Source organism: Rhea americana, unplaced genomic scaffold, assembly GCF_003343005.1.
Source record: "Rhea americana isolate MKP2758 unplaced genomic scaffold, rheAme1 scaffold_284, whole genome shotgun sequence".
NCBI lineage: Eukaryota > Metazoa > Chordata > Aves > Rheiformes > Rheidae > Rhea > Rhea americana.
The window spans coordinates 926,596-953,058 of record NW_028186406.1 but is presented as its reverse complement, the minus strand read 5'-3'; the positions used below and the strand labels follow the sequence as shown (position 1 = coordinate 953,058).

The 26,463-nt window shown below is 38.4% G+C and overlaps 1 protein-coding gene across 4 annotated transcripts in view; it reads right to left on the bottom strand.

The window, feature by feature from the left end:
- The window catches only part of RUFY3 (RUN and FYVE domain containing 3), a 58,076-nt gene that overhangs the window by 28,609 nt on the left and 3,004 nt on the right, over positions 1 to 26,463 (bottom strand). The window contains exon 1 of one of the 4 annotated variants that reach the window (XM_085308849.1): positions 20,429 to 20,926. The exons of 1 other annotated variant lie outside the window; for it this stretch is intronic. In XM_085308849.1, the coding sequence (XP_085164975.1) occupies positions 20,429 to 20,606 (178 nt within the window). In that variant the 5' untranslated portion in view covers positions 20,607 to 20,926. Of the gene's footprint in view, positions 1 to 14,932; positions 14,950 to 19,208; positions 19,236 to 20,428; positions 20,927 to 26,463 lie in introns of those variants that run through there. 2 more of the 4 variants (XM_085308851.1, XM_085308850.1) reach the window with 2 other exon arrangements.

Sequence of the window (26,463 nt, the reverse complement as noted above, 5' to 3'; positions counted from 1 at the left end):
AGCCAATTTCTCTCTCTCTCTCTCTCTGCATTCTTTCAACAGTATTGACGTATTTTTCTACTGATAAAGGAGGTATCTTCATGGTTCTGCCAACATCTCTTATTTCCAACACTAATGGATATTTTCCGATACTATATTTTTCCTCTACCACATCATAGTTATTTTCCTCTTTCACACCATACGACATAYGAATTCAGACATATACACCTGATAGATACTTTTCACTGCAAGAAACAAGTTCAGACATACATTTCCCAWATTACACCCTGCCTTGCAGGCCTCCCATGCTCCAACTTCTCTGGCCCAATCTAAGATGTTAATGCAAACACCTATTCAGGTGTCTCTCTTTTCAAACACCATCAGGGCACTTCCAATACCTGAAGAAACCTGCTCAAGTACATTTCCATAACTATCCCCTTCTCCCCCCCACAAAAAAGTGTACTCAAGTTTTAGGCCTAGAGATATACAGTAATATAGACAAATTCTTGCTATTATTTAAATATAGTCTTGCATCAGTTGCATGTTTTCTACTTGCATSAGTTCTACCTCCAATCTCACATCCAGCTTCTGGATTATAAATTCCTTTGTGCAAGCAGTTCTTCATTTTAAGGTGCATTCATTCCATGGCAGCTGCAAACAGCTGTGGACCGTTGAACCTTACCACCTTTTACTGGTGAATTCACTAAACCTAACAGCAGAAACATGACAAAAGCACATCTAAAAGTGCACATCTAAGTACCATGTAACACAGGTTCCTAYGGCTCTCCTGGAAACACCAATAATTGCCAAGGAAGATGAAAACAATGCAACCTCTCCTCAGTGGATCCACTCCCAAGTTGGATTCTTGCAGGAGTTCAAGTATGCTTGCTACTGAATAGAGATCAAATCTCTACTAGGCAGGTCAACTTGAGATGTTCAGGTTGGTCACAGCTTTCACACACTCCCTTWTGAATATAAGTTTAAAGAACAATTTCTCAATTTAAGACACAACAACTTACCAAAAGCCAATAGGGGACACCTGAGACTGCTGCAGTCTTCTGCAGGACTTGCCCTGCATCATCCAATTGCTCAGATACAAGTAAATATGTACTCCTTGTCATCTCAAATACACCACTACTAAGATGAGGCATCTCGTCAGCATCCACCATCCACAGGGAGAGGTCAAGGAGCAAAACTTTAAATGAGATTGACGTGATTTCTAGTGATTCTGTAATTCTATACAGTTTTGGGTATCTCCTGTAGGTTGGGCAGCACTGTAGGCCCAGCAGCCTGTAGCTGATACAAGCAATAGTTAAAGTAACCTGTGACTGAACCCAAAACAAGCAATGAGAAGAGCTGCTACCACTATGTGATCGAGATTCCCTACACTAGACAAAAGGAGCCAAGAAAAGGCACCTCAGGGTTGGAAGAGAAAAAGCAGCCACTGAAGCAGAGCCACACTCAGCCTCAAACAAYCTGAGAAATACAAAAGGGAATGGGAACAGAGAATATGTGAACCCCTTGACTAAAGGGAGATTTGCTTAATCTACCCATGAAGCATGCCATATTCAAGTTCCCATGGCTCCAAGGCTGGCTGGCCAGCAAGCTGGTGAGGTCTTATAACAAGGACCAAACATCACTGCTTAGTTTTGCATAGGCACATACAATAAGGCATGTCTGCTAGAATACAGACTGTTTTTATAAGGCAAGCTGACTGCTCAGATAAATACTCAAACTTAGCTCTATTGCAACACTGCTAGCAATACTTAAGTACTCCTCATGAAAGCTAACAACCATAAAACAATCCACAGTCCAGGGAGAGCCGCCGGTCAAAGCAGCTGTCACTATTCAGATCCCGATACCAAGGGTACATTTGTTCAGCCTCTTCAAAAGCAGGTTAGGACAAAGCCTCTTTTCTCCCCTTTATTCTCCAGAATGAAGCCGTACCAGAAGTCTCCTTCCCTGAATTCCACTGGAACCATCTTGACAGCCCCTGTATGGAGCAGCCAGTACTGTTAGTAGTGGGCTTAAAGGGAAGGTCTCTGATGGAGAAGGGAGGCCAGAAAGAGGGCTAAGCAATACCGTATGGAATTGCCACACACACTGACTAGCACCAGCCACTGCTCTAACCGCACTCCTGGCCACATTTGCTACCATGGAAAAGTGGTTTCTTGTTCAAAAGAAGTCTCAAATGACTCCAGCTATTCTGCATTTCCACCCAATCTTCATCTGCCAAGGGACAAAGCAATCAAAACTCCTTCTGAAWTTTATTTGATTAAATAAAACTTTTTAAGTACTGACTCTCTCGGTTCCCAGCTTCTGAAAAGACTGCAATTAAGAATTTGCAATTTATTTTCATAGTTAAGATAGCTTCCAAATACTGGTTTAGGAATGCAATACTTGCATCAGAGCTGGACTACAAGACTTAGTTTAGCAGGTGCTCTTTATTGCTTTTACAGAACTACTACTGTTTTAAACTGTTGAATTTGGCACATATACTGAGTAGATTGATTTTGTCATTTGCATTCCATTTTATGCTTTGCAATGTAGCTAAGAGAACAATCACTGTTAGTAGAAATTCAGAAATAGACAAAAGAGAGACTAATACAGAATGACTGAATACAAAAACATAGTTCTTGTGTAAGCAATTCAAATAAAATTAATACTACTGAATACCTTCTTCTGTGCCCTTCCAGGCAGTACTAACAAACAACACCTCACATTGCATCCATCATAGTTGTTCTTTAAGAGTATAGGAACATCACTACAGCATTAGTAAGAAAGCACTCCTACCACAGACATAGCTGTAGGCAAAGAGCTGTGCATGGCTTGGCTACTACGATTCAAAGATGTTTTTTCCTCACATTGGCCAGGGTCCTTCAGTGGCATTCCTGTAAGCGACAAAGTCCTATTGAACTGCAGAGCTCTCATATTTGAAGAACTCATTGATTGAATCAGTGAGGAGTAGCAAGGCAGTCATCCAAAGTGATTCTGCTTACATGACAAATCAATTGCTAATGAAAAATTAAAGAAACTGTACAAGACTACTAYGTGGCGAGTGTTGCTTAGGCTATGCTTTTTAGCTTATCTGAATTACGGTAAGAGTCCAAGGATACTGCTCAGAATTAGGGTCATACTCCATTAGATAACCACTGGAAACCAYATGGTTTTCTTAGAGTAGGGAAAGCTGCTGCCTTACACAGACCCACACTGAGGTCAGGGATACGTTCTGCTTTTTGAAGCAAGAAGTACAGTTTCCCATGAGTGAGATGTGTTACAGTCACATGTCAACTGGGGTCAATACTACACTAATTAAAGAAACTACCAGGAGTAACAGATATGCATATGTAGTATGCCCAAGACRGCCAGAGATTCTTTCAACTCCTCTAAAAGATAAACGAACAAAACTGAGCTGATGAAAGCACTCAGAAAAAAAAAAAACGATAAAGCAAGGCTACGCTTTTATTTAAGAYTAGTATGTGCAGTCATGGCTTAAAAACTAAAAATCATTGAAAAATATTTTAATTAAGCTACCTAATTAAACGTTTCTGCTTCATTAGTGTGTTGTGAATGAAGGTATTCTGTACATGCAATTATCTGACTCTCGTTTTGCAAACAAAGTAATTGTCATATAGTAAAGAACTAGATAAAACCCCAAATATTTATTCGAAAAATAAAATCCTAAACAGTTTATATCCTTGTTACATGTGCTGCAACACATGCATCTTAACATTTAGTCTGAAAAATAGCAAGCCATGCAAGTAAAGATGATTTTCACAGAGTAAGACTATTCAGCTTGCTTTAAGTCAATCCGGCCAATTTCTGCTTTGACAATTGGACCCTGACTTGAAATTCAGATCCTCTGTGTCAGCCAATACTTTCTGCAGCCCTCTAACTGCAAAAAGCTCTGTGTTTTACCATACATGCCATGCAGTAATCCTTAAGAGTAAAATCTTGGCCTTTAAATTCTGCCTTTCAAYGTCATCAAGATTCCAACGTAAGTTATCTTAAATTTGTATCAAGATGGTCTTATTATCTAAATACTGAAACTTCTACAGAACAGATCTTTTTTTCTAATCAGCAATACTTACATTTAACATTGGATACCAATCGTAATGAGCAAATTGGACTTGCATCTCACTACAACAGCAGTTACAAAAGAATCCACTAATCTTACTGTTTCCTTAAAATAACAAACTCACAGGTTTCTGAACATTTAAAATCGTGCCCTAGTCATTCAGACACTGACAACAAAGCGTCCTGAGAAACTTCTGTAAAGAAGAAAACATTTGCAAAACATCTCAGAATCTCAGAAACCTGAGACTTAGTTTTAAAAGTAATATACAYTCCTAGGAACCTGGAAGTCAAGGGAAAAAGTCAACACACTACTGGATATCAAAAGATTAATCTGTGACTGTACTCCAAGTACTTCTTGCCTAGCAATGGTAATTTCTTCCCCTCCTCCTATTGAATTCACTTGAAAGAAATAAGTGCAAATAAAACTAGAACTTGAATCAAATGCTGGGATTCATGACACACTGCCAATATGAGCATATCTGCTCAAAGTAACACCAATTAATTAGTACTTCAGTGAGGTTCTACCTATACTGAATCCATCTCAAATCAAGAATCCAAACTCAAGGCAATCTATAATTTACAAAGTCTACTTTCTGTGTATGGCACAGGAACAATATCTTGCAAACAGTTTATTCAGATTAACTGAGATATGTCATGGTGAATCACTTGTTTTCTAAACAAACCAGCCAGGTATCTACAGTGCACTAAGTTTCAGTTCAGCCAATTCACTTACATAAAACACACGTTAGTTCTAGCTGCTCAGACTATGAAATCATGAACACATGTATTRCTCCAAGTAAACATGGAAACCAAATCCCTAAGGAAAATTAGAGCTTTCATTATTTTAACTATGTTCTCCTTAGCATCTGCCACACYGCACAACGTAGAAGGTAAGAAAACTACTCTGAAAAGCTGAAGCTGTCTCTCTGCAAATTATCAAAGGCAGCTCCAAAAACAGCAGTAGCATTCTCTTCTTGGAATAACTGGTTTATTCCTGGGCCTGCCTCCCTAGAATTCAGGCCAGCAYTGCATCTGCATCAGCAGGGTGAATTACAGCCAAACAGGATCTTACATGAGTAAGAGAGGGGGCAATTTTATCTTGCCACAAGTCCCAGAGAGCATCAAGCATTACTATCCTTGTTGCAAACACTGCAGAGCGGTACAGATGACCGCATGTCACTTGCCCCAGCACACTGGTATCTGAGTTTAAAGTCATGTAAGTGCTAAYGTACTAGCTTATAAGCCTAGGTAATCAAGATGTGGCACGCGCTCCTCTTTCCTCCCCACRGCTCTGTGGGCAGCTGCTTCCAGCTAAATGGCATGCAGCAGGTAGTTGAGGGAGAGGGAAATATCTGCCACCACTAGAGCTATTTGCATTTTGCATGTGATCCAGAGCCCTTTGGTCATGATGGGCAAATAAGCTAAAGCAAAGTAAGGCTATTTTAGTGCTGCACCAAGAAACAAACAGGAGTTTAACATCCTGATATATCTTAACTTCCAAAATTTAATTTAAAGCTTTCCTGACATTCCCTTGCATTTAAATATTTCATCTTCTTTCTAGTAATACAAGCCTCTGACTACCATCTCAAGGAAGAGGCAGGTATTTCACATCTCATACACAGAAACTCCCTTAAAGGTAGCAATGATGGAAAAATGATATAGTTTATGCATCAAAACTGATTTTTGTGAACAACACACTCACTTTAAAAGATCTGTACTATCTAAATTTACAAATATAAATACAACTAGATTTTGCAGTGTCACAGCTGATTCTGTTTTTTCTTCAACAGGAAACATGCTTAAACCTCTTCACAGAAGAAGTGTTTTTTTTTTTTTTTTTTTTTTTTAAGTCAGTCCTACATCTAGTTGTGTTACTTCACCTCTATTACTAACAATTACTAGTTCAATAATAATCACAAATTATTACTGCAAATTTTTAAGTCATTTTTTCATTCACATTGTGGACTCAGGATTATAAGCAGATGACAAAGTATGAGCAACAAAGTAAGTGTGCTTCACTTATTTTTACCATTTTGTTTTATTAAGTTCTACATTGAAATTGCTCATCTATACCATAAAAGAAAGAAATGCAGGATTTGATTAACATTCTGCCAGTGAGAAATAGACTAAAAGCAAGCAAAACACTGGTAAGAAAGTATAGTATCTGCAGTCAACACCACCTTCCAACATACTTGGTTCACAAAGTGGCAAGAAGAGCTGAAATGCATCAGCTGACCTTATGTCTTCAGGGTTATCAATATAGGAACAACAGAACTTGTACTCTTAAGTCTCCCAGGCATTGACAGCTCTAGCTTTAGCTTCTAAATTGACATCACCATTTTGAAAAGATTTGTCCTGTATAAGTAAAGACTCCTATGTACTATCCTAGTCACCCCCCTCTTGCCTCCAAAAGGTATATAAACCTTCGGCGGTGCAAAACAACAACCACGAGCATGAACAGTAGTATTGAGTCATCAAATTATACACTTACTTGAGTGCAAGCTGAATCAAAGATTCATGTACTTGCTTATACCATTCTGAAGAATCAAATAAGAAGCATTATAAAATATTTCTAATTTAGTTCGTCAAAAAATTTGCAATAGTCTTAAAGTCACTTTTGCAAAGTCTTATCTCAAGAAATAGAAAAACTTCAGAAAATCTGAAGCTGTCACATGATCTTTTTATAATCCGTTATTTCAAATTTAGCTTACATATATTTTTGCACATTTTAAGTTGTGTATAAATCAGGCTCAGGAAAACAATATTCTCAGAATGCGTTTAATGTAAGAAAACTAGCCCCCTATTCCCTCTTACTATCTCTGCTTTAAGTCAATGCTCAAAAATCACAGTACAATTTTTTAAGCAATATTGTTTGTGAGTGCACACACATTTCAAAAAGCAAGCAGTAAGAGTAAGAATTTAGAAATCAAGGTTGATCAGATGGAATGGCAGGTTGGATAAAACTTAGAAACACAAAGCCTTCACATTATTCATTTTAAAAGAAAATGAATGAAATTGCAAAAATAATATGCACATTTGAGTGACCAAAGACATTTTCTTTAACATGCTAACAGTAAAAGCCAAATATCCACATGAGAAGTGCAACTTGTACAACATGTTCAGGCTGTGAATGTGGTTCAACCAGACAAGCTTGTTTGCAAAGCCACAGCTTTGGCACTGGAAAGGAAAACCGTGCCTTGCACTCATGCTCAAAATAGTAAGTCAAAAGCCAGTCATTAGTGGAAATAATAGTTGAAAGATGTTGGTGTGGCACGCACCTTCAGTATCATCACGCAATTGCTCCACCACATCTGTCAAATCCTCCCAAGAGTCTTTGCAAAGGGCAAAAAGAAAGGAAAAGAAAGAAAATGTCATGCAAGCCATGATGGAAAGGAAAGATTCAAAATCAGGGTATAAGAAAAGAATAACTGAAAGGAAGATTTGTACAATACAAGACTCAATTCATATTGGTAAGGGATTTGTAAATCAAAAGGGTTTATTAGTCTGCACAAAGCAATACAACAAAGCCTTTTTYCCCCTTGAGAATCAAATTAAGTTAGGCTTAAGAAGTTTTTTTGCTTTTCTGCATTAAGACAAACAATATTTTCATAAAGTGCATCCTAAAAAGAAAAGAAATGCATTATTTTGTTTGTAAGATGAAAGCACTAACTGTTGATACATATGCAACATCAGTTTTTACTTCAGTTTTCTCCTACCCAAAAAGGGCTCCCAAAGTAACAGGGAAATACAACTAGAGATGAAAAGCAAGCCCTACACGCATTGCACGTTTCACAAAAAAGACATATTGAAGACATAAATAAGGTTCAACTGAGCTCTAATACAATCAGGACCATCATTCCAAAGACAAACATCAAGCAGAAGTGATTCAGCTTAGCCTGGACACAGGCCACAGGCTCGTTATTCCAACAACAGTTGACTAAGGCCTTGCTAAGGAAAACACCTCTTCCTACCTGCTGCCTGTCGGCGGAGGGCTGGCAGGCAAAATGGAGGAGGTAGCTATCCCGGGAGAGGAGCAGGCAGGACAGAGAAAACTCGTTTCGGCACATCCAGCAATTCCCCGGTTTTGAACTCATTAAACAAAGCCTGATGAAACCCTAGAGGGTCTGAACCCTGCATGAATATCAGCTCCCTCCTTATGTCCCCGCTCTCCCCAGCGCTAATTTGCAATCCATTCAATGTCTGTAGCACAACAAAGACTATTTCCCTTTACAGGCCAACTGTGGCAAAGTACTGAGCAAAGTACACATACTATTGGGACCTCCTCCCTCCCACAGAAAAGCTATCACCAGCCTCCTCCCCCTTAGGAGCAAGAGTGAGCTAACAACTGCCATATACAGAGTCGCTGCACTTAAAGGGGATAAAAAAAAGAAACTTCATATTATTTTGGCTAACAATCCCACCAATCTCTCAAAACTTTCTATGTTACAGTATCACTTACCAACAGTTTTCTCATCCTTTGAAACCACTCTATTCAAACTAGATTTTTTAGAAATTAGTTTTGCATCAGTTTTCTTTATAAAACAGATACACACTTCCTCTGGCATAAAAGAATTGCAAATAAACGGAGCAGTAGAAAATGACTATTTACTGTGTCCTGTTCATATACCAGGGTTAAATCAATCACCTATTTTCAGTTCAGCAGAATTTCTCCTCCCCTTGGCAAGCGTGAAAAGGAGTGAGAGTGAGCACAGGCAGGTTTACCTACCTACCTTTGCCTCTAGTAAGCAAAGGGAGGTTTTGCTTGAGAAATTTCCTGCTGTTGCAAGAACAAAGCACTGGTGATGCTCCTCACCTTCACCCAGCTTTCCCCACAGGTTAAACTTATGGGCCTTTCCCATACATGGTCTCCTATTACAGGTGTTAAAGCYTTCTGCAGTTTCAGAATTTTTTTCATAGCTCATAGTGCAGTGGTGGTGAGATTTTTCTTGCACTTTTCAAGAATTCTACTGCTCTCTTGCTTTGAGGGCAAGAAACTGGATGCCACATCTCATGGGTCCTCCTCCCCGTTTCCATTTCATTAGGAATCAAAATGCAGACTCATGTGACTCGGGAATTCAGTATTTGTAGAAAATAGTGTAACTACAAGAAAATACTAGCTATATTAATTTTTTTCATATCTGAAACTGAATCACATAAGAGCCTAGCTGCACATGCAATGATTTAATAGCATTTTTCATCACTTGCAAAGAATCAAATTCTAATAACCACAGAATCCCTACCTGCACACCAAGACTGAAGGCTAACATCATCAGTAAATGGTCTCTTATAAAATATTCGGTTTTTATCTAAAGTGTAAAATGAAATCCCAGAGTCTCATAGTCAAAGAAGATCTACAAGTAGCTTGGGAGCAGGGAAGAACAGAGAACTACCACACTTCAATGAACCTTTGATGTACTTATCTGCCACATGCTCCTCTCTCAGTTTTGACTTTATCACTTCTAACTCCTTCTTTCGTGCACTGCACAGATTAGGTATAAGCCTCCAACTATTTTACATGCCTGTACTCCCTTAGGCTCGTTCTTTGCTCAGCTCCCTATCTAAAAAAACATTCAAAATCTCTGCTGTCTTTGACAGAGGGGTTTACCCATAGAAGAGCAGGTTTTGATTTTTCATCACCTAAAAACATTATCAATATAGAAAATCACTAACCTATATTAGGTCAGCAAAATCCAAGCAACCCAATATCCTACCTCACATTAAATCAGGGCTGAACATTTCACAGCAAAATGCAAGGAACTTCACATTACTGTGCTTGCTACATTTTGGACAACGGCTACCTGCTTAACACTAAAGGACTGTGGCAACTTGTTTTCAACCCTTAGCAAGTGATTCATGTAAATCTTACAAAGAAACATGCAAAAACGTCACTGTTGTTTTTTCCATCTCCCTATACGCAACAATCCTATCTTCTTTTGGGTGATAAATTTGCAAGGATTGTTTGAATTTACATTGAGCGACCAGGAGATGTGTACCGATAAAGAGGAAAAAGCACACACTTTAAATTAGCACTTTATTCACCTTCAAACCTTTGCGTGCAAGGACTTCCTATGGTTGTTTTAAGACAAAAATATTTAAACTTTCTGTTCACTTCTTTGTGCATCCAACAACAGTTTGCATACATTTCATTTCCTTTTTAACACTGTAGAGTCACTTTTCCCTACCTGCCTAGAACTTCCACCTAACAGTAGTGTGGGGGGTAAAACCCCTCTTAAGACAAAAAAAAGAAAATCCTCTAAAAGTAGGACTTGAACATTTCCACCCTCTCATCATGATATCCATAAGAAAAACTCCACACTTTCAGTCATTATGCAAAAATATGAGAGCCTTTAACTAATGCACACCAACTTTAGAAAACAGGATGATCAAGACTTCAAGTCTTCATAAAATTTCATTGCCTCATTCCAACTGGATTCTCAAAATGACTACTGTTACAGAATTTAACATCACATTAAAATAAATATACCAAGTATGTTCTTTACAAAGGAACTGAAGTACTTATACCACTAATGTATGAATCACAAAATTCCCATCTGTTATTTCACCAGTAAAGTTTTTAAGAGTAATTTTCTTCATTACTGACATAGCAGCAAAGTAATCTCAACTAGTTTAAATACAGGAGACAGTCCAGCAGCAGTGTGGGATTCAGTTTGAGCTAACTTACTGAGTTTCACACTGGGGCAAGAAATCTTTTGCAGTCTCAGTAAGCTCACTCCAACATAGTAGTGGGGGTTCAGGAACACTCTTAGAAAAAACCACAAACACTTTCAAATCCAATGTTAAATAGTGCTTYTTTAAGAGATTTTATCTTTTAATATATATGAAGAAGCAGCTTTGCTCCTGCTAGTAAGAATGCTTACAAAGTAATGGTGATTAATGAATGGCAAAGCATTACATACAGTTTAAATTATATATATATATATATATGTGTATATATATATATATACACACACACATATATATCTCCTTCCTTTCTAAACTTATCTTCCTGAATTTACTCATATCTTAGCTTTTGTTTCAATATTTCAAAGAAATAGACAATATCTAAATGTTGCACATAATGAAAGATTTAACAAGTATGAAGGAATAATGCATATTGCTAGCAGATACACTGTCTCACGCAACCGAAAGCTTTTAAAAATAAACTAGCATAACAATACTTTCGTATTGTTATTAAACAGGCAGAAGTGCCTGATTTTTTGGAAGACTGATATCACTAACCTAACATGAGGCTGAGAGTAGAAACCTTTATGAATACTCTAAATGTTCATATCTCTCCAATGCCCTTCCAGCTGCGTGCTACAGTACACTGGTCCCACACCTTTTGGTAGCATCCATCATGCAGTGACCTGCCACACTGCTCTACAATGTGAGGAAAACATGCTACATGCAGAAGCTGGTCAAATGAAGGGGAAGTCAAGATCACAGACTGATACCATGGACATAATGAGGCTAAAAAACAGCATCAGATTAATTTGATGGGGTTTTTCAACAGGTGTCTCATGAGAAGAAAATAAAGCAAGACTTGCTGAACACACAGCAGAAGTATTCTGGTAGTATTTGTATTAAATCTGAACAGGTGTTAAACACATGCCCTCTAATAAATGCTGAGCAAATCCTATACTTCTCAGCTGTACAAAACCCTATCTATTTCCTACAAACTGCTTATACAGAATGTATTCATTAAGAAATAACATGTAGAGAACATTATCACTTCAAACAGAAAAATCTTAGCCTATTCTGGTATAGCACCCTCTAGCAGACTCCCATGACTTGCACAAAGTCTAATGACAGAACTGCAAGTTCCGCAACATGCAGCTCCCTAGTCCATCAATTTTCTGTCCATGTCTTCTTTACTTTTATTAGTAAAGTACTCTGCAAGTGCAACTAGTAGCATGGAAAAAAAAAAGTCTTATGAATAAAACTCATAGTAGCATATGTAAATAAAAATGTACACAGGCAAAGCAAAGAATCTACACTAGTTTCCAAGCATAATATCAGAATTAAATTCCACCAAAAGTAGATTAAATAGGTCAGAATCTGTTTTTTTGTAAATGTGGAAGGTTCTATAAGTTAAGGAGCATCTGAGAAATCAGTGAAGTAATCAAAAAAAAAAGCAACAATTTTGAGAAGCAAAAGCAGAACCTGATATAGAAAACGCTCAGCAACAGTGACATGTGAATAATAGTTCTTCAGTTGCTGTAAAAGGCTTGTCTCAAATCTACTTATTTTTGTGTAAGTGCTTACAGAATACCTAACTCTGGTGAAGAGCTACAAGTGAAAAACTGCAACAAGCCCAAAGTCCCTGTGATCCATATAAGCTTCTGCCTACGAATAAAGAAAACGGCTGTTTTAAAGCTCACCTACAGCAGCAGTTGAGATATGTACTAAACCCATCCGCAGAAAAAAGTCAGTATRAAGAAAGAAAACTGGACTACATTCAGGCTATCTTCATGTACTTCTATAAAGGCCTCTCTTCTCCTGCCTGATGATTTGCCACGATAGACAAAAGGTCTGGGGATAGAAGAAAAGACACCTCTCACATTTAAAACAAGACCTACAGAAGTGCTGACAAGTATTTTTAGAGATGAATAATATATATATGAATCAGGAAGACACTGAAATTAATAATTGAATCGAACCAAATCAAATCACAAAAGTGTCAAGCAACACAAGGCTGCCTCTTTCCTCATCTCTTTCTTCCTAACTACACATTTCCTTTATTGAAGCCCCAACTGTACAAAGCATTCCAGAATCTTTTTCTTCCATAAAAAAAGCAAGAGTCCCTCACTAACACGCATAACTCGAAGTATCATGAGCTTCTACAGCACTTTTCAGATTCACTCAAAAGCACTTAAAACAGCAAATGAATTTCTACAGCACCCATAAGTATAACCATAATTTACAGTTTCACTGTCAATCACCCCTCCTTATGCCCTAAAGAAGGAAAGTATCACTCGTGCTTTAGAAGGAGATACTAATAAAAGAAATGCTGATGTGTGCTCATTACAAAGTTAATTATAGGATTATTTTCTGCTTTTAACTTTCAGTCCACTACTATAACCATTTACTATTGTTTTTTGTGCCAAAGCATCCCACAATATCAGACAAAGTTGGAAGAGTTTACTGAGAAGTAATAATATGAATGACAGATTGCTTTCATATCATATTTCTCTAAGACTACCATATTCTCCTGCACTGCGTGGACAAATATTACTTTTGCCATGAAAAGGAAACCTATAGACACATTATTACAGTTATTTAAATTCCATTATATTTGTTGCCTTAGAAATGATAAATAATTCATGTAATAAGGAATCATTAAACTGTTAAAGAAAGAAAATTAAGTAGATGTGGTTAATATTGTAGGCATGTAATGAATAATTTTTTCCATATTAAATTCACAAATCAGATGGATCATGAAGTGTCAACAAAGAAAAGGGACAAACAAAGGAGTTTCAACATCATATTCCAACACCTTGTAGTCCAAAAATTCAGGAAATGACCACTCAGCCTGCAGCCTAGAATACAAATGACAATCTAATAAAAACTTAGGAAGCAGTGTAAAGAAAAGAAATACATCTTTTAAATCACTACATAAAAAAATCAGATCTCTAAATATATATATTTATTCTGCTTTTATATTTATATAAACGCACCGATGAAAGCAGAAACTGTATCAAATCGAGGCTATCAATTTCTCTAGATCTGTAGCTCTGCTGGGGATGGGGAAGTATTTTCACGGACACAGAGAAAAACTTCCTTTGTTTAAAACATGAGCTACACAAAGACATTTACACACAGCCTTTTGCATGCTTACTTTGGCTGTAACAGAACTTAAAATGACTACAACTTAGTCACTTCTCTCTGCCATAAGAGACAGCCTTGCATACAAAAAAAAAAAAAAAAGTCTCTTCCCCCTGCAACCTGTATCTGGAAAGGCTGTTTATAAAAATGGGAAGATGGAGGAATGGACACTGAAAAAGCCTGACAAACACATTCTCCCCTGCAAGTACTGCTGCATCAGCATGTGCCTGCCTGCAAGTCCCAGTCTTGCTTCCGAAGTAGCTGTATTTGCGCTGATGTTACTGACCTTGGCACAATCTGGTCTACACAGATAACAGTTAATTTTATCCATTTCCTCTTACCATGCAACACACATTCTCTCAGTCTCCATGCTGTTATACTGCACCAACTAATGCTCTCTCAATCAATGCATCCTTATCTAGCATTCAATTGTCCAGAACTGCTTGCTTTACCTCGTGTCACAGCAGCCACAGCTTTTGTTTCAATGTAACTTGTGACAATTGCCTACTTTTTGTGAAAAACCTCTACTCTTAGTAGATTTTAAAACCATTGTCATCACTTGTATTCTAAAGCACACTACTTACTATTTGGCAGCATCCATGCAAACTAATACTTGACCATTCTTCCTGTATCACAAACATTTTAACATAAGTAAAGGCTTGCATTACAGTAAGAGAAATAGGAAAGTCACAAATTTGTAATAAACTGGAAGGGGATACAAAAGAAAAAAAAAAGTGTACAGAGGGCTCAAGAAATCCCAATGCTACTCTCAATTACACCTAAGGAATAAGTCAACAGGAATGTTACACCAAGTGCTATTAACAGCATAATCACACTTTACRTTATACTCCTCTCTCTGCTAGTGACTGTAAACAGGATTCTCTGCAAGTCAGTTGATCCATTCCCTGCCACTCTTGAAAGTGTAAACCTTCCCACCCCCCAACCCATCTACCCAACATAAGCACTGGGAAATTGAATTCAAAAGGGTTTGAAAAGACCTCTGGGTGATCACCATCAGATGTTTCTGTAGGTTGTAGCAGTGTGGAGTTACCTGAGATCATAGGCTGTTTCTCCACGGCCAGCCTCTTTCCAAAGGAAAATTCATGAATTGCTATGAGAAACTTTTCATCTTATTCTGGCACCTGATCATATAAAAGAAAAAAAAAAATTTTTTTTTTTAATTTCCATCTTTACTTAGACTAAACCAGCTTAGAAGAGGAAGAAAAAAAATCTATCTTGATTGTAATCTCTTGATTACAAAACAGAAAATGTTTACAAAATTTTAAAATTAAAAATATAGAACCAAATTAGAATTGTGGCACCACTCTCATCCTAGCCATCCTTAAGGACTCACAAGTGCGTATCTCAGCCACAAAAGCCACAGGGCTAGACAACAGTAATCCTCTTCCACAGAGCATCCTCTCTGGATTGCTTAAAATTGGCTTGAGAGCTGGCAATATAGTACTAATGTGTCCTGAGGACACATCTTCTCTCCAGTTTGGTCGAGGGTCAAATGTCCATCTTTTCTCTGTTATTTACCCTTCTTCACAGCTCTCTTCCTGGTCATGATGCAATTCAGTGTAAACAAGGATCTGTCCTCCTCCCTCACAGAGGGCTCACAACCTTTATCATGTTACTTTCCAGCATATCCTGTCTGGATTACATGACCTAGCTGCTAGTCAAAAGATTTAAGATTATTACCATATTGTATTTTACACATCTTGCATATTATTGACTTCACAGATGTCCAACCTGGCATTCCGCGTGATTTTTCAAGCTCCTTCCAGCTTTTTAACTATTTAGGGGTTCTTGCTACCAACAATACTTTAAGACAGATACTTCTCTTACAAAAGAGTCACCTCCTGCAATTTCTGTCAAGATGCAAAAGGTTCCTGTTATTCTTAAGTACAGTATTTACATCAGATTTGTTTTGTAATCTGAAAGCCATAATTCCTGGAGCAATTCCAGCTCTGAAAAATCTGATCTTAACTACCAAAATCATATATGGAAAAGATAATTTAACATTTACCTATTATAAACATGTCACTATAGTTCACCTTTTAGTGCAAGTACAAAAGCATTTTAAAGAGTGATAAAGCAACTCTTGACAGTTGCAAGTTTCAGATGACAGTTATCCTATGTATTGCTTATGCTCTCGCTTACAAGCCAATCCCACAAGCATTAAGATTTCTGTTGCTCTGAGGTAAAGTTCCTCCTAAAGAATGATCATTTAAAGTAGATATTTACCATTCAGTAAAACCATACAAGATAATTTCACATTTCCTAACTTTCCATGAAAATTCAGGTTACTGTTTAATCCCATATATGTGTACATACTCTTGAACAAGCAACAGAAAACACAGTCATGATGTTTCCTACACCTCAGTCCCTAAAGACACCTCCATAATGATTATACATACTGCAAACAAACAAGAGCACAGCCACTACTGCCACATTTCATCATTTTGTGATGCCTGCGTAACGCAATGAAGCTCTGATGCCTAATGAAGGACTATGGTTTACTTAAAGAAAATTCTTATTTTCTAAGCTAAGCAGACTTAATAGTTTATAGCAAAATCAGCTTATTTTCATACATATAGAATTGTTTCAGATGATCAAAAAAGGAAATCAAATGTTTTTATTGTTAAGCATCCATTCTACATACACGGATACAGACAGCAAGAAACTAAATATAGATGAATTAGTAATAAAGTATTAGTATAGTTAAAGAGCTAGATGTTACTCATGGTGGGGAGAAAACACAACAACTAAGATTTGCTCTTATTTGCACCAAGAAACTCCCAACTCTATGGCAAGGAATCAAATTACTCCAAATTTACACTGCCTCATTTGAGATCAAAACCTCTTTCCCAAAGTATTGGGCCTTTGGCTTAAGCAGCTGCAGAACCAGGCTCAGCTTTACTAGATTTCAATAGCACTGAAGGAAGGTGCCTTTTTTCTTTCTTTTTTTTTTTTTTAATCAATGGATGAAACTGCAGTTATCACCATGTCCGAATTCTCCATAAGTTACTAGCTCCCTTCCTGTCCCTTCAACTCAAATCACGAAACTGGCCTGAAGCTGGATTACTCTAGGGAAGACTAAAGCAAGTAGACTCCCAAGGAAAGGGCTGACAGCAGGTCTGATCTCAAAAACAATGAGCATCAGCTGTGGTTTCTGCCTCTGTGCTTGGGGAGCCCTTGCAGCAAAACTGCAAAGCACACCTCTAGCTCCCCCTAACATCCCAGTTGTAACACCTAGCAYGTTTTTGAACTCCTCACATCTGTCTGTCTCATACACAGCTTTTTGATGAGGATATCAAAACAGAGCAAATAAGAAGCACTTCCTTTGACTTCCTCTGGTATCTTTGAACTGTATTTCCCAACCAACCRGCTCTAAATAGTCAACAACAACAAAAAAAAAGCAACCATAAGATTACCTGCTATTAAATAACTACTCCTTCCATGCAAAAAGGACAGAATTACTGTAGCTTATTTATCAGCAGTCCAGCTTTCTCTGGTATCTTACTTTCCACCCATGGTGTAATTCAAAAAAAAAAAAAAAAAAAAGCTTACACTCATAGCACAGCCAATTATACAAAGCAAAATTTTAATGTTTAAGACCTATGTAAGACCAATCAGCTGAAAAAGTTAGGAATGCAGAAAAAGCAAAGCTACAGAATATTAGTCTCTCATATAATTCGGTAATTTAGTATTCATAGGGCATTACATGAGGGCAGCACAGCAGAAGCACGTGCAAGTCAAAATTCTCTAGACTAAAATCTCATGTTCCTATCACATTTTAAACTTTTCTCATCCTCTGTTATGTTCTTGACCCTTCATCTTCTCCTCTCCTTTCCTCACTGTGCCTCCCTAGTCCTCCTTGCTATATCAGCAGGCCCAGAGCTGCTCTCTTCCTCCTTCCCAGGTCCTCTTGTCACCTACCACACTGACATCATGGGCTAGCAATGCCGGGAGGAAACGACTGCAGGAGACAGCTCTGAGGCAAGGCCTGGAGCACAGTTCAGTCTTGAGCTTACCAGGAGAGCAGCAGGGTGAGGTGGAAGGCAGGATAACTGCTTGCATGCTGGGAAGGGGGGAAACAGACACCCCTGTGCTCCCCTGCCGGCATATGACAGAGTGAGGAGAGGCCAGAGGCAAAACCTCTCAGGAAGCAGCAAGAGTTGAGGGATAGCAACTAGAGGTTTTGAGACCTTATTTTAATAGGCTGTCAGATTTGCAACTAAAAAACATCCTTTTATTTTTCACAAGTCTTGATTTCTAAGAATTGCAGCCTTTTATTTTGCTTCCAACAGAACTCTGGGATTTTTTTTTTCATTATAATTCCTACTTTACTTCATCAGTTTTATGGACATGTTACAAAACAAGCCACCCCAAGATCCTAAATCTCTCGCTTGTCCTCTCGAATACTTGGTATTCGTAAGCCCCGTTATCCTGTCCCTGAACCCTTGCATGCACTGAGGCAGCAGAAGCAATACTGATGCTGTAACAGCACTTCTAACACTACGGCTAAGGCTGCGTCAGCTTTCCCATTATGAACATATCCTCCTGTGCTTGTCACCTCTGTTATAAATATCGCTTTGGCCCAAAAAGAAATCGTCATTCTCCCTCCCAACAAGCAACCTTGTTAAGCTATGAATATATAAACATCTCCATAAAAATCGTCAGGATATGGCTCTTTTTCAAGTTATTTTTGACATATGTATGAAAGAGCTTTAAAAACAAATAATTATTTTTGTAGTTTTGAGGAAGCATTTCTCTAGTATTAGTGTCTGAATTGTTCTCAGACAGGCATGCAGGACTGCAATCAGTGCACTGTATTACACGAATAGGACATATTTTCAACGGAAGAAAAGTAATCTGAAAAAACTCTATTACTACAGAAACTGGATTCACCCAAGCCCACTTTCCCCTATGAGTTTGTCCAGAGGGAGGTGAACAGAGAGAAAAAAAGGCAGGTGGAACATGGATCTAGATAACCCTCAAACTGCAGAAACAACAATTTTCCAGATTGTACTAAGAGAAGTCCCCTAGATTTCTTAAAAGGTCATTTACTAACCATAATATAACAAGCCAATATGCCAAAAGAGTAGTTCGTGTTTATGACAGAGAGAGAGAGAGAGAGAGAGAGAGAGAGAGAGAGAGAGAGAGAGAAGTATCAATCCATCTGCATTGGAATGCATTGTACAAAGAAAAAAAATCCCAAAACATACAAGCAGGACTGAACGAGGTCTGAGTAAGTGTATGTCACACAAAAAAAAAGAGCATGGAAATGGAAAGTCAGCTGAATTACTGCATCCTTTGCTCACCTTACACTGATTGCGCTGGCTCCGTGTTTCTGAGCCTGTAGCACTTTTTTAAAACCTTGGGACATGCTTCAGAGGGAGCTTTAGTCTCCTCCTTTGAAACCTCTTTCTAATGTCTCTCTGTAGGATTAGATGTAGGCAAAGTAAATCCAAGCCCAAGGGCTGATACCCCCAAAGCTGTCGTCAAATGTAATGTCAGTTTTTTTTCCCCTGAAAAATTTATTGACTTTAAAACTTAAATCATTTCCCCAATTTTTTTTAAATTGCTTCAACCAGCAAGACAACAATATAATAAAGCAATGCTGATGTGGGATGAACAAGACTACTTGGTGGAGTTGCACTTCTATAGTTACCAGAAAAGGGCCAAGCATGAAAAGATGGAGTCTCCTCCCGGCAAGATTGAACCATGCTCGGCATCCAGCAAGGGGCACTCAGAACCCAGCAGCATTGGCGCTAAGAGACTACGACAGCACAAGCTACCATGCAAAACTCCTGCTGGAATTCATTGTGCTTCCTTCTTCCTCCGCTTCTTTATTGGTAGGGAAATGTGTGGATGTCCTCTTGCTTTCTTAATAGTCACAAAGCTTTCAGTCCTTATTTCACCTGACCTGCTAGTAAACTGTTTTCACCACCAACCCAGACCACAAATCATTATTTAAAAACAGAGAGATGTTGCATCTACATGTTTCAGGCTTCTAAGCTATTACAAACAATGGCATGTTCAACAGAAGTGAAGACTTGTGATGGAATTACCACCTGACATCAGGTGTAAGTGCATAATCACTCAGAGCTTTCCAAAAACTACCTGTCAACCACAGGCAGGTACAAGTCAGCATTTTGCCAGTATGCTCCATCTGTAAAAGCTGACAGCCAACAAATACAGCTATAAGCCATGTTTTAAGAGTAACATCATGAKTAAGTGTATCACTGAATACACATCATGGTATTTTCTTCCTGTGACAGGCAAACCTGATCTTTTCGATGCATCTTAAAAAACACARCTAAGCATACACCTGCCTCTCTGGAAAGGGTGGGTTACTAAAGACACTTGCAATAGATTCCATCTGAAGCATCAGTTTGGCTCTCTAATGTGTCACACTGTGTCCAGATACTCCGAACAGGACGAGCGCACTTCATCCCAGAGCAACCCCCTCCCGCACTTGCACTGCAGCTGTAACAATGTGCTGGCTGCAGGGACCCCGAGGCAGGGAACATGACCGTACCTTCATGGGTAGGTTCTGGGTCGGGTGTTAGCGAGATGTCGTCCAGCTCGCGCAAGCAGAGCCATTCTCCATCCATCGACACTCGGAATTTGCAAAGATAGATGGTCTCCATGGCAGCCTGAGTGATCTTGTCTGTGGTGGGGGTTGGCATGTCGCTTTGAGGCGTCAGAGCAGACATGATGACTCAGCTGGTACAACAATAACAACAGAAAAACAAGAACTAAAAAGAAAAGCTTTCTGAAGAAGAAAATAAGAAATACCTTGCTATTAAGGACAGATATGCTCAAGATCACACAAACTGCTCTGGCCTTTTCATATATAAAGCAAGATAAAAATGCTGCTCCTTCACGCTTGTCTCCTCCTTTTCACCAACTGTCGTTGTCCTCAGCTATGCTAAAGGCTATTGATCCTAACAGACCACAGAAAATCTGTCTTTTGCATCAGAGCAGAAAAAAAAAAAAAAAAAAAAAAAAAGGGAAAAAAAAAAAAAAAAGAAGAAGAAGAAGAAGAAAAAAGGCTTCCAGTGATGATTACCCAAGCAAAAACAAAGGAAGAATGCAGCACAAGATACCCAGATTCGCTGATATCAAACTGCTGGTCGCTTTCTTCCCAGAGAAGCCAGGACAGCAAGTGCTAATAGGATTGGTTGTGCGCAGTAAGCAGGGTGTTGACCAAAATGGCTGACTAATGAACTGAACTGAAAATTCAGGCTCATGTGATCAGCCGCTCTGAGCATAGGGCAAGCAATTCCCAGGATGCTTTGTAGACGCTGCTGATGCAGGGACAGCAATTAGGCTCTCATCATCCACAGCACCTTTGCATCAGACCCTGCTCATCAATTTGTGAGCAAGCAGATCGCACTGCACGCATTTCTCATCGGTCGCCCCCATACTACAAAGGAGTGCAGACAGCCGCGCGAGGAATACAAAGAGACATTTGTATTCCTTTCACGTGCCTGGATGCCGCTATACAAATTAAGGACCTATTTCTTCACAATAGGTGTGCAAGTTCAGGTTTACACTTTATCCACTGTGCAACTTCCTAAGGCATTACCTTAGAAGATTTCCCACAAACAAAGAAATTTTAAGATAGATTTATCCTCTCAGGGGAATAAGGAGGGAAAAAAGTATGAAGTTGAAGCACTTCAGTGATCTAAGATTTACCTCTTTTAGGTAGGGCAAGTGGAACAGAACAATGCTGAAGAAATATGTGTAAAAAGTATAAATTCACTCTAGTACTATAAATCACCTCTGAAAATTGGTATTKCTCAGATGAGTCTCATTAAGAAATATTACTTCTCAGCAAGTAGATAAATTGCCTTTCAGGCTCTCAAGAACAAAGCGACAGCACTGTGGGGTCCTGCACTTTCCCTGCAGGCCGATTCTCCTTGTGTCTCCCATGCCACAGCCCCATCTCTCAGGGGCACAAGACCGCCCTGTACTAGTCCCTGGTCACCACACACCTTTCCGACACCACAGACCGTTAAATAGTGAGGCCACTATTTAAATAGAGCATGCAAGACAGGGTTGCCAGCCATCTGGACAATAAATTAGCTGATCTTAATTTATTCCAGTGTGGCCCCAGTATACTGTGGGCAGCAGCTCTTCAGATGTGTAGCATCCAGATGGATGCATTTTACATTTTCCCCCCACCCTCCCCACACAAATTTATACAAAGTTGACTATTTACCACAAAAAAAAGGATACAGATAGGAACATATGAATGATTAATGCATGCGACCTTAAATATTCTGTGCTTTTTTTCCTAAAAAAAAAAATACTCAAAATGATGTTTGTATACTTCTTAGCCACATGAAATACAGAAATTGAGCACTTCATAGAAAACTTAGCATACCAACACAGACAGCTTTTTTTTWAAAAAAAAGGAAGTACACTCATTGTGTCAAAATTTCACTAAGCTGGGTAAAAAAACAGTTTACAGCTGCTTTGTCTAAGGGGCAAGAGGAAACAGTTGCTTTCAATAAAAACTTCCTGCATGGTGCAGAACATTTTTACTCAGCAATTCTGTTTATTTTAGTCTAATGGGGAGAAAAAGAGCCATACAGCATATTACAGTGATGCAAAAGAGAATTATTTCACAAATGACAGTAGTTACTATTGTTCCTTCTCCCTAAAAGAGAAAATAAACCATGCTGACAGCAGTTGAACTCATGTGATGTTTATATATCCTTTCACTAACAACAACCTCTAGTTTCATTGTTCAGTTTTTATTATATTTTTATAACCATTTTGGGGTGGCGGGGAAATCAATATACACAAACAGCTAGTGGAGAACAGACTTCACTAACTTTGTGAAAAGGTTTGAATGAACAGGAAATAACCAAAATAAAACAAAATAGAATTTAGAATCTATGAAGTACCACAAGAGTGTAACATAGCATCCAACATAATTAGTTATCAGCCAGTTTAGATTTTTCCTTTAGAAAGGGTTAGAAAACAAACAACATTAGGTGTAACTCTACAGCTCCCTTTTTACCAAGCAGGTCTTCAGCTGGACTTAGCCCCGGCAAATGACCCACATACCAGGATCACAACTGATATTTGTTGAAAAACTTTGTTCAACTTCAATTTTATGCCATTTGCTTCTCCTTTGCATGAAGAAACAAAAGGAGCCAGACTCTCCTTTTCAGGTCAATTTTAATTTCTGGCTCCTTTCCACAATGGTCCTGCTGTAAATACCACATAGAAATGTTTAAATAAACAAACCTAAAGCACTTCAAAATATTGCTCAGATCTAATAAATTTCACTTTATGGTTATGTTTTGCACAAACCTTAGCTTTGGAGACAATATACCTAACAGATTTTAAACAACTGCCAGTTTAAAAGACAGACCTACTTCATCTCATTCTCATTCCCTGCCTCCAAAAAATCAACTATGTATGTTTAGAAACTCTAAATAATTGTAACAACCACTTCATTACTTTTAACAGTGACAGAAGTTTTCAATTTATTTTGGGAAATTTTTTTTCTAGAGAGCTGATACGAGTATTTGAAGATATTTAAGAACTCTTCAATTGGCCAGTGGACATGGTATTCTCCAAATTCCAGTACAATACTGAATTTATACCCCCAAAATTTTTGGGTGTGTGCATGCGTGTGCACGCAGGTTCTTTTCCTAAGAAAGATCTTCTCTTCCAAATACAGATTTTCAGGGTAAGCTAAGACAAGCAGTAAAATAGCAAAACTGCTAACAGAGATAGGCAGTGTCTCTAGATCAGCTACAATACTTCTGGAAAATAAGAACTGTGCTCAGGAAAAAAAAAGAAAAAAAACACAGAAACAAAAAAAACCCAATCTATTATTCTGGGATATACTGACCTAAGAGCTTTGTTTAACCACCCAGAAAACAGAAGACAAAACAACCCAACATGCCATCCCCAAAATACTCTGTACCTCAAAAAGTGACAAATACTTGTATTTTCATAAAGCCTTTGATAAAAACACCACGCAATTCAAGGGCAAGAGATAAAGCTCTATAGGAGTTCAAGAACTGGCTAAAGGACAGAAGAAAAAGTGCAGTACTAAATAAAGGGGAGGTTATTAATGAAGAATCACTTTGAGATTCACAAAGTCGTCAGACAGCTTTGAATAGCCTTACAAAATCCTAGTATTAACCACACTTTGGAAAAGCAGTAGACTTTAGCTAGACTATAAAACAATGCAGTTTGCAAAAAATCTTCTCAGGAGAAAAGAAACTGTAAGCTGACTGTTTGAATTTTAAGTCCGAAATATCTGAAAGCAAGCCATTCTATCAGTCATTCATACTTAAAATCTTGACTTGACTGAAAACTAAAGATAATTTCAAAAGCTGAATAAATTAGAATGACCTAAATGATAAGAGAAACAAACTAACCCTCAAAATACCTTTTGGACTCCAGGGGTTATTTTACAATGATTAAAAGGCAGCTTTGGACAAAGTTTTACTTCCAGTGACAGCAAATCCAAGCTGCAACCAAAATGAGTTGCAATGGTTGCAAGAGAACCTTCCCTGATCACTCTGAAAGAAGGTAAGGCAGCCATACAGCAAAACAGTAAAGCTGGCAGATGGGCTGATTGCTTTAGATGACTGTGCTTCTTCAGTTATTAAAAAAAAATCACAGGAAATCACAGAGCCATAAAAGAAGCCACTACCACTATGCAAATAGGAAAGACCACTGAAGGAACCTGGATGGTGCTAACAGCTTTTACTCACTGATGAGTTCCAGAGTAACTACTCTGACAGTCTGACAGAGACAACAATGACACAAGTAATTTACAGAGAAAAAAGATAAAAGCTACAAAGAAATATAAACGTTTATATCACAGAGCGGGACCAGCACGAATCACAAGCAGATTCTCACAAGTTTTTCGGAAGCACATAACTCATCCATGGTTGTTGTGTGAGCTTAGATGGCCTGACAACCTGATCCAATAACGCAGCTCSTAGGTTCCGAAGTGAAACAATTCTGATCTTCCTATTTCCTACACATGCTTTTGTCCAATACATGAAGACCTGTAACCACCATAACTATGAACATAGTTTCTGCTCTGGTGCCCATCTGTCTTCTCTTTCATCATTTAGCTKTACTGAATTTAGAAAGATGCAGCAAAACAATCCTCCAGTGACTTCAGCTCTCTCTCAACACTCTGTCCAACTCTGTTCCTGCTTTCAGTAGCTACACCAGTGGTGATGACAGAAAAAAAATAGCATCAGGCCTATCCCTGGTTCAAGAGCTAATGGAGCTGCTACACCACAAAACAGACACAAACAAGTTCTGGGGATAGCTGTCTCTCAAGGCACTCTCTTGCACGAAAAGCAATCTAAAAAGATAAAATTAGTAAGAAAGCTTCTTTGTCATAGAAGTCTGTTTCTGACCCCCCTGGCAGCACAGATATGTTCATTACCTCCAGTAAGAGTGGCACTTTGACACCCTCCACAAAAAATATGAATGGGCAAAAGCAAGAAATTAACAAGCTCAAAAACAGCAAAACAATCTCTCAATTCCCTGAAAAAGTGACAGACTTGTTTCTCTACCTAGTATGAAATACAGAGATTATTTCAGGATTTGACCACCTCTTATCACTGAATGTACAATTAAACAAAGGGAAGAAAAGACTACTTGAAGTATCACGATTTGGTAGGTGTTCAATGGGAGCAAGAGATAGTTTTGGTTTTTGTAGACATTATAATCAAGTTGCTTTATTTTAAAAAATATGCTAAGGATTTACTCCAGCTTTTCATGCTTAAGTAAATCTTCTTTTTCCCTGCGATGTCTGGAACCATCCGTATCTTTGTGGCATGAAAATGTCATTGAGGTCACCTCAAAAGCAGGTGTTGCTGGCATGAAAAGCTTTTGCTATCTCCCTGCCTTAGCAGCTCTTGCCTTCACYTGGCATTTGGAATCACCTCTTACCCTGTAAATAAGCAAACTTGCATAAAAGAGAGAATGATTAACTGTAGAATACTACAGGACACTAAAATGTCATTAATAGGAGACCTATTCTTATGATTTCATTCTTTGTCATCTCCAGTTCCCTACGAACTTTTAGCACGCCAGGCACTAGGTCTCGTGTCATTAGCACTGAAGTGATGCACCTGCCCCACTGGCCTGGTAACACCAGGATTATGCTACCACCTGTGTGCGACTAACACTTCAGTTAACTTTTACAGTTAGAAACAACAGATGAAGACAGAATCCCATAAAGTCACCATACTCAAGGCAAATTGTAACACTGAGCTACAAAGACACATACTTTTCAAGATTTTTAAATACAACGTTAAGTAGCTCTCCCACTTTTATAGGCCATCCTTTTCCCCAAAGTCCTCTTCATCTTCAATATCCATGTATTCCTCATCTTCCGCATGGTCTCCTTTGCGACAGCGAAATAGAGTATCAACTGCAGTATTCATTCCAGGTGATAGCCTGYGAAGGCTTCAGGCAATATAAGAGCTACTGGCTACCTCAATCTTACTGTGATATTCCTAGGCTCTGTACAGATTCCTTCCTTGACAGATACATAACTAATAAGATTAA